The sequence below is a fragment of the Amblyomma americanum genome, chromosome 7, assembly GCF_052857255.1.
Source record: "Amblyomma americanum isolate KBUSLIRL-KWMA chromosome 7, ASM5285725v1, whole genome shotgun sequence".
Lineage (NCBI taxonomy): Eukaryota > Metazoa > Arthropoda > Arachnida > Ixodida > Ixodidae > Amblyomma > Amblyomma americanum.
The window spans coordinates 139,231,531-139,250,095 of NC_135503.1; the positions used below are offsets into that span (position 1 = coordinate 139,231,531).

At 45.6% G+C, this 18,565-nt stretch overlaps 1 protein-coding gene across 1 annotated transcript; it reads left to right on the top strand.

Annotated features, from left to right (window-relative positions):
- The first annotated feature begins 4,549 nt into the window (after positions 1-4,549).
- On the top strand, positions 4,550-18,289 carry LOC144098100 (uncharacterized). The gene is made up of 4 exons (XM_077630648.1): positions 4,550-4,555; positions 5,912-6,115; positions 11,943-12,099; positions 18,192-18,289. Exons 1-4 carry the CDS (start codon positions 4,550-4,552, stop codon positions 18,242-18,244), a joined length of 420 nt encoding a protein of 139 aa, XP_077486774.1. The 3' UTR covers positions 18,245-18,289.
- Positions 18,290-18,565: the final 276 nt, after the last annotated feature.

Here is an 18,565-nt window from a genome sequence, read left to right on the forward strand (position 1 = left end):
ACACGTTTCATCAATAAAAGTTTGAGGTGCCGCCATCTTGAAACAAAGCTAAAGCTTCGAACACCTTTCGTTTGCCGTGAACGCAGTGAATAGAGTAGCGGCAACGACGAATTGGTGGTGATGCGAGAGGTCCCGCTCCGGCGGCCAAGTTGCCCGAACGTAGAGCGCCAGCAGACGCGGTCGGGCCTTGATTGGTCCGCGCTGACAACCCGCACTGGCCGCTGCCGGCGAACATCGGCTGATCGACGACGAAGAGGCGCATCTGCCAGACGGATGCCGGCAGTTCGCCAGTTTTTCGCAGGAAGGCTGCATCGGATTGTATTAGTTCGGATAGATGTAAATCCAAGGTGATAAATGTGAGGAAACCATTGTTTTCGCGGCAAACGACGTTGGCATTAGAGTGATCGGTGATTAGTAGGGAATCCTCGAAACTCGGACGTGCTTGCGGCCGTTGCCCGAGAAGGAGACAGGCTGCAGTGTTCCCCGAGAGCAGAACGGAGTACAACAGAAGTAAGAATACGCGGCTGCAATTTTTCAGCTAAACTCGGTTTTGGTAAAGCATAAAGATTCTTTTTCAACTAAACATATTTTTTCTTTTTTAACGCGAGAGTGTTAAAGGCCCCATTTTACAGAAAATCCGGTGCCGGCGTTGTACTAACCCCTCCGCACTAACCCCTCCGCTCGAAACACCTGCCAACGCAAGGCAGTGGCGCATCGCTTAACGCTGCGCCACTGCGCCATGGGAGCGGTATGAGGACTCCCAGAGATCTATGAAAGCAAACTAGAGATTTACCTTCTGCATATGCGGCAATTAAGCCACTACGCTATCGCGCCATACCCTTAAGGCGGAGCTTAAGTGTTGCCTCTAATTTTTTATGCCAACGGGGAGATTTTAAAGGCAGCGATTTTATATCAATTTAGGTTTAAATGAGGAAATTATGGAATTTTTTTTACGTACTTAGCAAGATATATTTTCGGGTCTTCTGCTCTGGTTGGTGCTGTGTTGACGGAGCAGCTGCGCAAGGCCTCCGCCGCTGGCGCTCCGCCAAAGGTCAAAGATTGAGGCTTCACATATACCCCGTGTTTTCACCTTTGATAGTGAAGTAGTGCTTTTCGCACTAAACGAGAACTTACAGAGGGAACTGGCGCATCTTACTGAGCTCGGCCTCCAGATCTCCCTCGTCACCGACATCCAGAGATCAAGGCGTTCATGAAGAAGTTCCACCTTCAGACTGCTCACCGCTTCGACCTGTGACACATTGCATAGAATAAAGTTGCTATCCAACCAGGAAAGTTTTGGTTGTTAAATTGTAAAAAATTGCATGAATAACATTCTCGTTCTGTCTAGCCCAGCGCGTTTTAAAATTGATCTTTAAAGGATTCAAGAAGAAGAAAACCTTCCTGGGGGGGACAAAACAACATGAAGTTGTGCTAGAGAGGAGAAAGACAATTATCTGTCCTCTTAATTGGTGTGCATTGAACTTTTTAATCAATTTAGACATAACTTTAATGAATTCAAAATATACATTAACTTATCAGGTTTCAAATCTAGATAGCCATATTTATCAAGAGCTTAGAACTTTACAACCAGCAGGAATAAAAGCGATATAACTTGGATTTCCAAAGGTTTATTCTAATGCGAATATCACCTGCTCATGTCATCTTTGAGTTTTTCAAAACACCCACTTTCTCTCCTTAATCACTTTATCACTAATTTTTTATCTATATGGCGTTCAACGTCCCGATACGGCTCAGGCTATGAGGGCCGCCGTTTTATAAATCTCACAATAATTTCGACCACCTGGGGTTCCTTAACGTGCACTGACATCGCACAGTCGAATACTTCGAAATGCGACTACCACGGCCCGGATCGACTCCGCGTCTTTCGAGTCAGCAGCCGAGCACCACAACCACTGGTACATCATGGCAGCTTTATTACTTAATTCCTCATGCGCACCGGCTATTTCTGCTTTCCTTCGTGTCATTTCCTTTTCCCAGATTAGACAAGCTTTTCTGTCCTTTTTTCATTTATTTTTTCTGTTATAGTTTTGTCATCTTTGTGTGCTTGGTTCAGATGTAGTACTATTTTTAAATGCACTGTTTTCAGGTTATCGTGGCCAGTAACCCTACTTTGTGCATCAGTAGTCACAGCCTCCGCGCTTTCATGAGAGCTCTTTCAAGTAGAAGTGCGCAACCTTTCAACCCTCCCAACACCACCCCTTGCACTTTCTCCACCCCAGCCTAGTTCCTCCTCGGAGTGAAGGGACTGTGTAACACCTGCCAATGATGAGCGCACTTGGCCTAACAAAGACAAGTCTTTTTGGTCGGTGGACTGGGGCTCTTCTTAAGCACTTGTGCAACCTTGTGCTGTCAAGAATTCCATCTTCTCTGCTCTCTATCCTTTGGCAGCAATGCATTCAAGGACATTGTGGCTGTGAAGTAGTGTTAGGTTGCTTCAAGACGGCCTGAGACAATGAAAAAGATGGAGCAATGAGACAGTGCATAGGCTTCTGACCTGCAAAAAAAAAAAAAATCTGTATCTTATAATGATTTCCTACGGGATACCCAGAGTACTGCAGTAACTGCAGGCCAACCAGCTGTCATAAGGCCTGATGTGGTAGCTATAGAGCATCTATGCAGATACCAGAACGCAAGTCGCAAGTGGAAAATCCAGTGCCCACAGATTACAGCTGCAGTGGATGGTACTGTGTGTAACCGATGCAAAAATGTCATTACGGAAGCCGGAAATGAAACCTACTTTCGAATATTCATTGTAGTGTATCTTTTTGTGACCTCACACTTATATAAGAAATACCAATCTCAGTCTTTGTGTGGTATGGAAAATCACGGCAGTATCCTCTGGTAACCCTCATGAATATGTTTTCCCAATAAACTTTTTTCTCATCTGTGAAGATGCAAATGTATCATAATTTGAAGGAATAAATGCTTTCCTGATCTGCCTGAGGACAAATCCAACAAATGGCTGAGGGTTGCCTTTCCTCAGTCGGCTCCACAGCCGCCAAACAAATATCCTGTATGCTTTGTACCTTGGTGTTCTTTAAACAGCATGAAATGGACAAAGAGTAAAGATGCACATTCTCCTGCATGCCTTGAAATCAGTCGAAGGCGCAAGCGTCACTAGCTTGCCGACGTATGCAAAGAACCTTCTTGTTTCAGGGATAAATGGAGCTTGCCAGGCTCATTGTGCAGTACCAGAAGCACAAAGCACAACTATACCATTCGCGCTGGTTCAGTTTAATTAAGTTAAACGAATTATCGTTAATCTGAGCTCTATGAAAGTTTCAGGCGAGAGTTTTTAAATCTGATTCCAAGCCAAATTAACATGAAATATTTTTGATATAGGGCAAAATTTTGAATCCCATTATCGAGACATATAGGAACCACGTGAAGACACAAACTTATTTTTGTTTTGACTTCTTAAAAAAACTCTAACAAAGAAAAACATCCTTCCAAAGTATGTAATGAGACTCTGCTAATTCCCCTAACCAAAAAGCAACCACATGCGGTTTTTTCGAAGCTGAATTCATGACCGTCGCTTATTTTATCACACAAAATCCATTAATGGTAACTGAAAGAAATATGGTGGTTTCTTAGGCCTTTATTTTATAGTTCAAAACAATATAACGGAACACCTTTTTTCTTTTACTAAAGATAGCAGGTACTTAAGGTGTTCCAGGGAAATTGCGAAGAAAATTTGAGAGGTTTCATTTTCAATTTCCGTCAGAATTCGCATTTTTGATTTCTTGATTTCAAGATGATTTCAACGCCTAATTAAAAATCATCCGCACGTTGTAGAAGCATAAATTTTGTCCGGAGACAGAAAGAAGAACAACATAATACTGAACAAAATTTCAACTTGAGGTTCTTGCTCCTTCTTGAAACATTATTGTCCTAATTTAGCAATATTGGAATGCCCTACCTTTTCAGCAATCATTGCAACTTTTTTTCCCCGAAATGTCATAAGAGCCAAAAAATATTTTTGCCTCCTTCCAACAAGAACGTTTGCATAAAGTTACTGAAAGAATAAGTAGATTGCGAAAATATTTATATTACTTTCTGCAGGGACCCAAGCCAGCGATTTTGCGAAATCGAAAAATTCACGATGGCCACCTAGTGTTATATGCGATTTTTTTTCACAAAAAATGCAGCGTCTCCTGCAAACCTAAATGCGATTGATGTTGAAAAATTTCATTGAAAACAAAAATGGTCATCAGACCACGATTAGCGCTCTCATTTAAACACGCCCACAGATATGCCGGGTGTTTCAACGAGCACTTTCGAAAATTTCTTAAACATAGACTATTCGAGAAAAAAAGCAATACTCTTCCGGAAGAAACTGCTACTTGCGGCTGACGTCATTAAGTGTGAAAGACGGACTTCTTAGTTGCTGACTGATTAAAAGTTACTAATTAACTTTTCATTTATCGAAGTTTGGCGCTTTTTATCAATGGGGAGTTTGTAGCCGGGAAGATGACGACGCCGTATTTGTTTTTAAAGCAAAGAAAAAGTCGTTTTCTAAAAACTTGCCATGCGAGTAAGTCTGGTGTTTTTTCGCGCACCGAACCGAAACTCAGCGCATGAGGAGCGCCGGAACCCCAATGCAAACGCAACATCCGCTGGTGACGTGTTGCAGTGACGGCAATTGGAAATGTACAGTACTCGCTATTTTTCATGGCTAGGAAGTTTCGACGCTCAGCTTAGGCATCGGCCGGCGTTATCTTTTTCCTCGTCTCTAGGCGCAAGGAAGAGGCCAACTACGCGGCCGTCGCTGATTACCACTGGCCTGGCGCTGCTACGTCCAGATGCAGTCTTTTTTTAGTAGTTCTATTTTTTTATCACGCTAGCTTCGTTGAAGGAATAAGGCCACGCTTCTGCGACAGCCTAGCACATCGAAGGCTTCTCCAAATTCTGCGCACTTGGCGCTTTTGTAACTAATTGCGTTCTCGAACATCTCGAACGATATTCTGGCTCAGCCGTGCACAATGAGAGGAGAGGTTGACCCATAGAGTTCTTCCCCGTCAGCGACAGCTGATAAGGCCAAGCCTGGAGAGCCGCCTTCGACGCTGGTTTCTAGGATTTGGGCAAACCACCCGACTAAGCTTCAAGCACTCAGTAATTTTTTTTCTCTCACTTTGTGACAGTGCAAAGTTGCTTAGCGGTGCCAGTATCATGGCATGCAACTCTCAAGATCTTCTTTTTTTTAAGTGCAATCGGCTTGACAGCTGAAATGAATGGGGGCTCCGTAACTGAAAACATTCTGGCACTGTAGCGCGACGTTGTTTTGTACTCCCGTCCAATTTGTTCTAAGAAGTAGAAGCCTACGGTTAAGAAAACTAGACTTCATATTTTTAGCAGTTTTGCAGTATTTAGCAGTGGGTGCAGTCAGCCTGATTATTATTATTATTATTATTATTATTATTATTATTATTATTATTATTATTATTATTATTATTAATATGACGATGATAATCTCTGTAGGCATAATAACACCAGCTGGTGCAAGAAACTGCCCGAAGTCCTCGCTACAGTCTAAAGCAAAAGCCGTTTCCCAGACGAGGCTCCCGATTAAAGGCCTCGCCACGGAAAGGATAGTGTTCTAGAATAATGTCCTTGAAAACGGACAACCACACTCCTTAATAATGGCAAAGCCACACACAGAAACAAATGGCGCGCCTACAAGTTATCGCGAGTCATTGATTTTTCCTTGTTTTCCACTGTGCTGCTGTGTGCCGTACGTTCCCGCAAACACGTCATGACAATACTATGTAAAACCAATTCAAAAGTGCATTTGTACGAAAACGTCTGCAAATGGAGCTTTCCGAGCCAGAGATTCTAAATCAGTGCAACCTAAGCTCGGCGCATTCGCTCCTATCTCGTGGTGATACGGCAGGCCACAGAAACTGCAAGTCGCGAGGCAAGTACGCTCAGTGAGGAAAGGGGAGTTGCTGCCAAGTTCCTGGTCCACAAACTCTTCTCGCCGGGTCCGGACGGCGATCGCGACTTGTCTGCTGTAAGCCGCCAGCATGAAAGGAGCCCGCATTCTGTGGGCCGTCTGCGTGGTCGTCTCATTATCAGAATTTGCACAGGCAACCGAGTAAGTGTCGCCGCCTGTAGAATAAGTGTGCACTCCCGTACAGTCCATAATATGTCTTCATAGCAAACCGCATGTCAGTGCTCAGATTCCACGTTAACCTGAACACAACATGCGCTAGAAATGGCTGACAAGGTGCGTTTGTCTCTAGTAAAAGAAAGAAAGAAAAGAAATGAAAATGCACGAATACACAGATTTTCACCGGGGTTTATTGTGACACACCTCGTCTAGTAACTCTAATTGCTGGTTGGGTTTTCTTGCGCACGAGCTCAGTGTGGCATAAAATGGGTCGCGACCCGTGTGTCCCGTACGATGAAACTTATTCAAAGCTAATTTTGTTCAAATCGCGATTTCCAGCTCCAACCGAGCCAGAATCTCGAACCCAATGTAAGGTATGGAATAGGTCGTCGGACACACTTCAAAAAAAAAAAAATAGCACGCGAAAAAGCCCAGCGCCAAGAAAAAGTCGGATACATAGAGCGCTTATTTCCGTGTTTTGTACTGGGAGCTACACTGGGCTACAGTGTACTACCTTTCGAGCATTTCAAGCATTACAGGCTAGCAGTCGAGCATTTCGCGGTACATGCGAGAGGCCAGTTTTGCGCATGCGCCGTTACCACGTCAACCGGAGAGGATGAGTGGTTGCGCCGCGCGCTTCGTCGCCGCCGTCGTCGCGGCCGCGCGCCCGCTCCTCCGTCGAAGGTGAATGTGACGTCACGCGGATGAGCAGTTGTGCGCATGCGCTGATACTATCATAACCAGAGAGACCCCACAGCTGCGCCGCTCTCGTCACCACCGCCTCGCCGCACGCCGCTCTGTCACCCGAACAGCGCGTCGTCGCATGCGCAGCATTATGTATAAAAGGCGGAGATGTAATCGGCGGCGGTATCACAACGCTCGGTATGGATGCACAGAAGGAGAGTGTCGCCTGGCAGTTGGCTACTCAACACAGAGAGAATGAGCGTCAGAAGGCGAAGAGAGCAGCGGAGACGCCCGAACAGAGATAGGAACGCCTTGCAAAACGGTGACGCCGGACTTCCGAGCGTAATAGACGCCGCTAGCCGCCCAGATGGAGCCTATTGAAGGCGTCAGTCAACGGAAACCAACCGAAAAGGATGTGGAGGCCCGTCGTGTGACGGATCACACCATTCGAGTTTCCGAAAGGGCACCTGTGACCCGGACATCTGAAGCAGACTTTGCGAACAATTCGTTTGGACACGTTTGTCGTGTGTGCGACAAATGTCTCAGCTAGGGAAACGTACCTCCCGCTACGTATATCCTGGCATAGCGGAGCTAAACCACTGCCAATTTTTTTTATTCTGCGAGATGTCGGTATATACAGGATGTTTATTGTTATAAATAGGCTTTTTTATTTCGAAGAGCGCTTTCTTCGCCATAGCATTTTCCGTGGTGTAGAACGTCAGACTACAGCTACGACGTGCTAAATGGCAGGCTGTTTAACTATTATTTAATAGCTAACTTTTAACTTTCACGACTAAGCTCCTTCATTACTGAGAGCCTTGTAGCCAACTGTAAGCAAAATCCATATCAGTTTTTAGAATTTCGAAAACGCTGTTACCGGCGGCGCTGTGGCCCAAAACATTTTGGCTACATCTCGCCAATATACATGCGCAAAAATAGCTGCGCCACAGCGCTGAGGGTAACCGTGTTTTCGAAATTCTAAAAACTGGTGGTGACAATCCTCTCGATTACTAAGGAGCCTAAAAGTAACAGTTAACAAGCTCACTATTCAATATTAGTCAACAAGCCTGATATTTAGTACGTTTTATCTGTATTCTAACGTGCTACACCGCTTATAATGCTAAGCCGAAAAAAGCACTCTTCTAACTCATAAAGCCTATTTTTGAAGTCTAGAGTCTGACGGACACCCGTCTGGTCGGGCTGGTACATGACGAAAGAAGAAGGCGCCGACCAAAAGAAAAGATGTGATGACGTTTCGGCTCCCCCACGGGAGCCTTGTTCACAATGAGGCATAACATAGCTTCGTCCTTTATTTATACACGGCGCATGAGCGACCCCAGACACCTGGCGTAGATTGGGGGCAAGTTCCCGTCATTTCGATTGAGCGTGTGCGCTGTCTGAATAATCAGTGATTCCAGATAGAGCCGTGACTTGCTGTCCCTTTCTTTTGCAATCACACGTGCCTCGGCCCAGTCTATGTTGTGTGCGGCGGAAACCGAGTGCTCGGCAAGCGCATTTTGACCTGCGCGCCGGTTTCTGACGTCACTCTGGTGATCCCGTATTCTTCGTTCAAAGTCACCCGACTCGCCGATATACACAGATTTCCGCACAGAGTGTCGAATACACGACACCTGGGAACTTTTCTTTCTTTAGCTTGTCTTTGACGTGCACAAGCTGACTACTCAGTTTCTGAGCTGGCACATGCGCGGTCTTAACTTCGTAGGACCGTAATATGCGCGCCAAAGGTTCGCTGATGCCAGGAACATAGGGAATCGCGGCTCGTTTCTGGGTAGCGGGACTAGCTTGCAGCCTAGGACGTTCCATTTGGCGCTGTACGGAGTCCTTGACGTGTACAGGATAGCCACATGTGGACACGTCACGCCGTACACGCACATCTTCAGCAATCTGGTCTTCTCCTCTGGAACACATTTCTTTTCGTCGGAGGAACGATGACACCACAGAATGTTTTTGGCAATGAGGGTGAATGGACTTAAAACGTAGGTACCGGCCGGTGTGCGTGGGTTTTCTGTAAATGGTGAAATTTAGACGTGAGGACTGTCTGGAAACGAGTATATCTAAAAATGGGAGGCGGCCGTTGATTTCCTCTTCAACGGTGAACTGTATGCTAGGCTCCAAACTGTTGAGGTGAGTAGTAAAGTCATGCAATGCTTCTTTCTTCAGGATGCAAAAGCAGTCGTCCACGTACCTCAGGAATACTTTTGGGGCAGGCGTGAAGGACGCAAGAGCACGGCCTTCGATTTCTTCCATGGCCAAGTTCGCAACTGTCACAGAAATCGATGCACCCATGGCGGCTCCGTGAATCTGCCAGAACGGGACATCCTCAAAAGTGAAGTACGTGTTTGACAGGCAAAATCTCAGAAGGCGGGTCAGGTCATGCACATATATCGGGGTTCTTTCTGGCAGTGATGGGTCTGATTCAAGGGCAGTGATGGGTCTGATGCAAGCATGCAGCGGTGCATGCTTCCACGGCAAGGTCAATCGGCACACTTGTGAAGAGTGACTTTACGTCGAATGAAACCATGATTTCTCCGGCGTTGATTTTAAGGTTTTGAACCTTTTCGATGAAGTGCTGGGTGTTGCGCAGGTGCGTAGGGCTCCTGCCGACGAGAGGAGAGATAACTCTGTGCAGAAACTTGGACAGATTCTGAAGCGGCGAGCGCGTAAAATCCACTATAGGGCGCAGAGGGACGTCAGGCTTGTGAATCTTTGGCAGGCCGTTTGCATCCTGAAGAAAGAAGCATTGCATGACTTTACTACTCACCTCAACAGTTTGGAGCCTAGCATACAGTTCACCGTTGAAGAGGAAATCAACGGCCGCCTCCCATTTTTAGACATACTCGTTTCCAGACAGTCCTCACGTCTAAATTTCACCATTTACAAAAAACCCACGCACACCGGCCGGTACCTACGTTTTAAGTCCGTTCACCCTGATTGCCGGAAACGTTCTGTGGTGTCATCGTTCCTCCGACGAAAAGATATGTGTTCCAGAGGAGAAGACCAGATTGCTGAAGATGTGCGTGTACGGCGTGACTTGTCCACATGTGGCTATCCTCTACACGTCATGGACTCCGTACAACGCCAAATGGAACGCCCTAGGCTGCAAGCTAGTCCCGCTACCCAGAAACGAGCCGCGATTCCCCATGTTCCTGGCATCAGCGAACCTTTGGCGCGCATATTACGGCCCTACGAAGTTAAGACCGCGCACGTGCCAGCTCGAAAACTGAGGAGTCAGCTTGTGCACGTCAAAGACAAGCTAAAGAAAGAAAAGCTCCCAGGTGCCGTGTATTCGATACCCTGTGCGGACTGCCCATCTCTGTATATCGGCGAGTCGGATGACTTTGAACGAAGAATACGGAATCACCAGAGTGACGTCAGAAACCGGCACGCAGGTCAAAATGCGCTTGCCGAGCACTCGATTTCCGCCGCACACAACATAGACTGGGCCGAGGCACGTGTGATTGCAAAAGAAAGGGACAGCAAGTCACGGCGCTATCTGGAATCACTGATTTTTCAGACGACAGCGCACACGCTCAATCGAAATGACGGGAACTTGCCGCCAATCTACGCCAGGTGTCTAGGGTCGCTCATTGCGCCGTGTATAAATAAAGGACGAAGCTACGTTATGCCTTATTGTGAACAGGGCTCCCATGGGGGAGCCGAAACGTCATCCCATCTTTTCTTTTGGTCGGCGCCTTCTTCTTTTGTCAAAGCCTTTTTTTAATACAAGCTCAGCCCCCAACTCACGAATCAAGAACCAGATATGAAAGATTCAAATCCATTTATATTATTATCTGCAATTAATTTAAGATAAACAAATCAGAATATTTCGAAATCAAAACTAACGAAGCATCCAGACATCGCCAAGAAAAGGAAATGACAGCTTTGAATTCAGCTATTTCCCCCGCACTTGCAATGAACGGAGCACTCTCCCAGACGCCGCTGTATCATCATCTACAGTGACAGAGTGCTTTTATCATATTGAGAATGTTGTGTTTGCCACTGAGACAAAGCAGTAGAACTACATTGTCTCTCTCAAGCGAACTGCTGTTTTTCTGCGTTTATGATGTTTAGTTTTTTTTTGTGCCAAGAGTTTGTATTTTCAAATGCGGTATGTGCTTTTATTCGCAGTTGAAAATCTGCTCATCATAGTATTTTATTATTGCTATTGTGTTCAAATTCGCCCTTTCCACTCCTGTATTAGTTCCTCTGGGACTGACAGTATCAATAAATGAAATGAAAGACGAAATGAATGAAGAGTCATTTTTTGCAGGTAATGCCGCAGCCTCATAACGAGAGTAGATATCAGTGTAAATTAAAGCATGAAATTTATCTACATCATAGCGGTCACTGATAAAGAAATATTAACTATGGTTGTCCGTCACAGTTATATGTGAACTGTAGCACCTTTTTCTGCATGCTTTCTAATTTGTAAAAAATAGCTTGGGTATAAGGGTCCGATATAATACGGCTGGATAAATTTGATACCAGAAAAGGAGGTAGAGGTCATGATGGTGGTCATAATCATTGCTACTATAGTATTACTACTGCTTTTTCCTTCAAAACGCTCCTGTTTCCAGCACTTCGCCGCCTGTGTCTTGGCCACTCCCCGTAGTGGGCAAGTCCAGCTTTATTTGAGGCCAACCAACAACCAGTTGGTCAGGAGGTCTTGGGCCCTGAAGACATCGATTGCACGCTCCCTGGCCCGGAGTTGCACGACCGGATGTGAGCTAAGCAAAGCGGTCTCCCACTTCCCGAGATTAGTGAGCTGCAGGTCCTTAAGCGGAGGATCTGCTAATTTGTGTTTTTTTGCTTGGCGATATCTCATCAGGATTGACAGCGAGATGGTTAGGGTAAGTAGCCATGGTTCTGTAATGATGAGCTCATATTGCAGTGAACAGTGTTTGTACACCGTGTCCACTGCAACAGCTGAGGTCTCGTCGGTTTTAAAGCTCTCATAAATGCAAAGCCGTCCCTTTCGAAATTATATGGCTCTTTATGCATTCGCTCTTTTAACCTCGCTTTAAGCAAGGGCACATATAGATCAGAGTAGAAGGTATTACTGTCAAGATGATGCGTGAGACGGCATTTCCTCCATTTTGACCCGCAGCGACTGCGCCGTCGTGGCCCCCATGTGCTGCGATTGGGCGCCAGGAAGACCGTGGTGTCCATGGTGAGCGGCAAAGACCAGAAAGTGAACATCTCGCTCGAAAACCTTCGTCCCGTGCGCGGTGCCTTTTTTGAGAAGGCTTTGGACGTGGCTTCAGGTATGTGAAAGAAGAAAGCTCTGCTCTTCCTCTACAAAGCGGGTAGTGCCGCATTTTGAAGTTTTGATGGACTTGTTGGAGGGAATGATAGACAACCTTGTATAGTAAGATATACGGTACGATACAGGGAGAACACGGAGACAGGTGTGCGCCAGGGTAGAAATGACGCTATCACGCAGGCCGTCTTATCAGGAAAACAAATCTTCTCGAAGTGTTTTTTTTTAATACGAGATCAAATAATGACTAATGCATAATATAAAAACACCTGTTATGAATTTCTATCCATGCCTCTGTTTTGCGCTATATATATTCCAGATGTGCTGACCTTAATAAGCAGCTCAACAGACGAATTAATGACCAGAGCAGATGGTGACGACAAAGGTATCCGAGGCCAGGGATGTAGAGTGGCAAAATGGTCCAGTTGCTTCATTCGTTAAGAAGAGTCAAAGCAGAGGGACTAACAAGAACGAAGCAAAAAAATTACACCGCACGCGGTGAATACTACCCACAGAAAATACTTCATTTGCATGCGCAATACATACCAACAACAAAAGTTTAAAGACACCACGTGGTCATGGAGACAAAAAGCAACAAAAATGACCAAAAAAATTCCACGAGATACGAAATCTTAACAATTCAGGGCAAGCAGTTCTTCAAGAACGTGATCAAAGTTGGGCTGACGCAAGTCGCACCCGTCGTGCGGGTGATGGAGGTCTCGTACATTTCCCAGGGTATTTTCTCTTGAGATCTTCTTAAAATGCTTTCTGGAGCAACTGAGGACTTGACAGGACTTGCGCAGCAAGCAATCTGCTGCAAAAATTGTAAAGACTGCCACCGAAACTACGTCGGACGCGCGTTTTAAGAAGATACCAAGAGAAACAGCCATGGAAATCTACAAGGTACTCACCGTCCACACGAGGAGACGTGTCAGCACACCTTCGATCTTGCTCTTGAAAACAGAACTGTTTTATCTAGCGGAGGAGCGCCGGCCTTTCAGACGAGAGGAGAGGAAAAGGCGCGAAAACGCTGAAATTCAGTCTCTATAGATAACTCAGCTTCCAAAGAACGTGTTCAAAAAATTCCTGCTATTGGAGCGGCGTCCTTTAACATCCCGTGCATACCATGCCTCTAGAGAGATCCCCTTTCAGAGCCCCTTTAATAATGAAGAGCAGAAATTATTAAATGTTCACTAACAAAGTCACTTCAGCATTTAACTTGTTTGAAGCAAACATGTTTTTGGCGACTCCCGAATTTTAAAGAGAGTCAAAGTTTGTAACATTGCCAATTTATTTCTATCATAGGCAGATATCAAAGCAAATTATCACGAAATAGCGGCCAAAGTAGCATAATTCAAGAGTGAAGGGCAAGCAGTGCTCAATAGCCAGAAGACGTCAGCGATGGCCTCGCAATGAAACGGAGATAGAAAGGGCTTCGTGTTTTCATACTCGGAAGAAACGAAGACCGAGAGTTTTTCTTACTATAACATTTTCGAAATGAGGAAAGCGCATAAAATGACATAAAAAGCTGGACTCCCACTGGATATCGTAACACGATGGTGGCCTCTCCTATGAAGTGGTTCTAACGCGTGGGTCATGAAGTTGAGAAGATTATTAACAGCGCACCACTGTAACAGACAGCCGAGCTAGACTGCGATTAGGACGTTGTTCACGCCAAACAAGTCGCGATTGCAACACGGATTCAATACGCTTAACGGCACGCGGAAGAAACATATTACCGTTAAGTTTGGCGATGAACATTCCAACCGTAAGAGTGGGCGCTACGCGAGCCGTCGGTGATGATGATGAGATACTGATGCTAACAATAATGAGTAGCGATAGTAATAGTTGTATAGCGTACTTGTATGCTTGATAATTGTAAATTAGAAGAGACAGTTTGATATTAGTTGTTGCAGTGGAAATGGTCGTGGTATAGCAGTAATAATAGAAGCAGCTACAGTAGCTGTACATGCAGCAAAAGTATAAGTGACGGTTGTAAACAATAACTTTATTTTTTCTGTGACGGCGTACGCTAAGAAGTGGTTTTGTGCGCAGGTTCTCCAGGTATCATAGAAGTGTGGGTTAGGCCCGGTGATTTGCCGGACTCAGAGCTAACAAAAGGAGAGGCGATGGTGATACTTAAAGTAACTTGCGAAGTGCTGTGGAAGAGCGAAGTTGTAAATCCCGTGGACGGTTCCTCTGCCAGCCACCTTTTCCTGCAGACGGACAAGCGCATTCACCAAGCGGGCTCCACCGGTAAGCGTAAAATCTCTGGAATCAATAACGGTTAAGGACCGCCTCTGCAAAATGTACTACTTTATGCTGACTGGGTTGCGGCCGCGAACAAGGGTTGTGCAAAACTTTCGACATTTGAATATTGCACTGAATTGCTATTCAGCTTCGTAAAGAAACAGCAGAATTCGAATTCCTTATGTGTATTGGAAGTATTTGGGGGGAAGTGGGTGCGGCACAACAATCGTTCTCACTTCTCTCCAAGATGGGTGCGCAAGATATAGGATTTGGCTTGCACAAAATCTCGTCAGCACCGGGATAGTGTTAGCGTATACATATGGAGCATTTTCACAGTACAGTATTCTTTGGACTACTGGTTTTGCGTGTTTGGTGTTGTCGTTCCGTTCGCATGCCTGGCTTCGCCGTAAGAAGGCATAAACAACGATAGCTTTAGACATGTAAAAAGCTGTCGGCTAGGACACAGAGACGCTGCGGCCACTCTAGCCTGAACTCCACGCTCCGACGAAGGCCAGCTTGGACAACCGAATCTAGACCGAAGGCACTAGCCAGACCGTGATACAGAGTACACTTTCCCTCAGTCACTAATGCCCCGCATCACTCACAGGTCAATGTGACTATTTGTGTTTTTTGAGTGGTCGTCATGCGTGGCAACACGACTCTGTTAAACCGCGAACCACCTAGGACTGATTACTCGACGTTTCCGGGGGTAAGAAGCTGTAATCTTCTGACTGTAGGTTTGACTGTTTTAAGATTTAGCTCACAGAAATGTATACCCCATGTATACCGCATACCTGTCTGTGCAGACGTCTCTCTAGCGTGAAGTTAAATCTCTCAATTGTTGTTTTATAAAAGCTGCCAAAAAACAGCACTTGACGAAGGCCCCGGATACTATTATATTTCATGGAAATTTTGAAGTGAAATGTCAGCGCAGTCAGGGTATACGATTACGTAAGAAAATTTCCCCGAATATCAGGAACGTGACTTGCGCGACGCAGGTGAAATTTGAAAAGATTCATTTGTCCTTCTTAGCAATTAACAATTTTGGCTTTTGTACAGATGCGTTCAAAAGGCTTTGTAAGAAGAAAGCCACGGAAAAGCTCCTCGACAATCTAAACATGCAACCACAAACCGAAATGTGTGCTCTCCACAGCCCCTGCGCGACCGGCATAGTGTACACGTAAATTTCAGGCTGCGTCTCCACGCAGCGAAGAAATTCAGCTTTAATAGTTGCTTCTGTGCTTAGAAAACGTCTGTGTGTTTTCTGCCTATTCTTCAAGATTGTTTTTGGCCACTCGTTAATGTGATAGCGTCTAGGTTGCCGTTTCGCAAAACCCAACCGGTTTCTCTGTAACAAAATTGTGTGATTGGTCAAGAGGTTGGTGACGTCATCAGCACAGCCAAATTTGAAAATCTGGGGACTGGAACGATTGGTTTGGTTCATAGGTGTTTAGCGTCTCAAAGTTACTTGGGCTATGAGGGACGCTGTAGTGAAGGGCTCCGGAAATTTCGACCAGCTGGGGTTCTTTAACGTGCACTGACATCGCACAGTACACGGGGCTCTAGAATTTCGCCTCCAACGAAATTCGACCGCCGGGGTCGGGATTGAACCCATGTCTTTCGGGTCAGCAGAGCGCCATAACCACTCGGCCACCGCGGCGGCTAGGGACTAGAACCAGTACCTTCCACTGAATTATCATATGGGATTATAATAATCCGACACATTCTTGCACGTTGTGTGTGTGTGTGTGTGCGTGTGCGTGTGCGTGTGCGTGTGTGCGTGTGCGTGTGCGTGTGTCCTTTGCGCAGTTCGAAAATGTACTTTAACCCACCCACTAATCCATCTTCAGCCATTTTCTCAGGCGGGCCAACTCCAACTTTTTGGAGGTCCTTTGAAATATAGGCGCATGGCCCAGCTTCCAAATGCTATCGCATTTTCTTGAAGGATCTGGTTAAGGCCCAAATTGTTTTTAGTGCAGTAGCGCTACTAGGCGCGTTTTCCGTTTTTGGGCATGCCTTTCTTCAGATGTTTAGAGCCCAAGGGGTTTGCTTTTGAGAAGCACCGTGTGGCTTGTAATGCACCCTTAGAGATTAAAATCTTCTGATCGTAGCAATATTCTTGGTCCTGCCGCATCGAGCGGGCAGGACGTCCACAAACGTTTTAGGAGCCGCACTACGTGGCTTGGAAGCAAACTCCCTAGGCTCTAAACTTTTGAAAAAAGCTGTACCTACGTCCCTGAAGCGTGCTTTTTGGCAGGCAGCCCACCTTTGAAGTGAAGGCCTTATAGTAAAGAATTTTAGGGCGAAGGCCTTCATGGTAAATGCCGTCTGGCTCCTGCCGGGTGTACCTGCCAGGTGTATACACCTGGCAGATCTTCAACTTTGTGAAGGCCTTTGGTATTAACCCAGGTCTTTACCAAAAGGTCTTCATAGTAAATGCCTTCCGGGTAAACGCCTTTACGTAAAAGCCCTTTAGGCCAAATACCTTTATGATGAAGGCCTTTAGGACAAATCTCTTTAGCACATAAGAACCTTAAATGTCAACCGTAACTAGTGCACAAAAGACACACACACACAGGAAAAAAGGGGAATGACACAAAGAGCGCCTACTACCAACTGAGTTTATTGCGGAAACATCCTCTTTTATAAGCCAAATCATATCAACCACGAACCTGAAGCAGGAAAACACATAATCATGGCTTGAATTTGCATTTCGAAACACCATTGGCAGAAAAGAAAAATCCACAAGAACAAACAAAAAACAAAAACCCCAGAATCTAGAACTACAAGTGGCCGTCTAAGAAACCCAGTTCCTGGCGCCAGAGTTTAATCGATGAAGTGCTAATGCACGTGGACCCAGCTTTCTGTATATGATAGGCTTCGATTATCTCTCTTTCAAATCGCTCCCTGCCTCTGTCGATAAACGTTGCCTGTTCCAACACCGGTCCGCAATCTCTGCATTCCCTACAGTGATCCGGCAGGTTGCCCCTGTCATTGTTTTTAATTGTTCTTCTGTGCTCGCTAGCTCTCTCGTTGAAACACCGGCCAGTCTGGCCGATGTAGTCAGATCCACAGCTGAGCGGTATGCGATATATGACTTCGGACTTGCAATCGGTGAACCGTATCTGATGTTTGATAGCGCATCTTCGGGGTCTTCTGTTCATCATGGAGCAAATTTTTGCAAGCTTGCATGGAGCTGAAAACAACACATTTACACCATATCGACCCCCTATCTTCTTGATGTTTTGCGCTATCTTATGCATGTACGGTACTACCACCGTAGGCCTCTTGTCTTTCTGCTTGCTTTGCGTATCACCGCTAGAAGTGACCTTGATTCTTTGTAGCAGAGATTCACATATCGCTGTTATCATCAGATACGGGTAGCCAGCGCTAACCAGTCTCAGCAGCTGCTTGTCGAAGCCGGCCTGCACACAAAAAGCTACAGGCAGCTTAGCCACACAGAAAATTATCACATTCCCATAACAGTATCCTTTTTTTCCCGATATTTCCAAAGGGTTCGTTCCAATTCACGTCTTAAAAAAGGCGCGCGCCTATTTTCCTCAGGGAGGGGAATCGAGTTTTGCTAGCCTAAACCCGCTTCTAATATTAATAATTGTATATTGATCTGATTACCACTCGATTCCGTAAAGACTGCGTATAGCCGCCATTGTAATTATGTCAGGTATTTTCCGGAGACGCACGGTCAAAACGCCAGCGCACAGCAGCAAGCAAGCGGGAGCAGCCCTTCCGCTGCTCCGCAGAAACTACGACAGGCGGAGCAGCCGGCGTTGGGCTCATAGCGTTTCCCTGTAAAATACTGATCCCTACCACAACTTTTCTCTACAGGTTTGTCAACCAGCAAATCATTCGCGGTTCCGCCTCATTTCGGTTCTCCGTAAGGAACACCCTTTGCCACTTGGTAGAGATCGGCACCAGCGGGACACCCAGGAAGGTACGAAAATCGAGTTTTTGCGTCGTTTTAATTTTTTGCTTTTATTTTGTCACCAGGCCGCAAAACAAACTCACAAACTGAAAACAAAATCAGATAATTTAACTCTTTCCTAAAGTTGGAAGAAGAGAATTCATAGCGAAAATGGCACGATTGCTGAATATTTAGTTTGGCTCACTTTTTTTTCTCTCATAAAAGCTTGCTCTTTGTTTTTATGAAAGACAAAAAATGTCCTTGGAGGATAACAGACTGACAATTCTGAACTGATTAT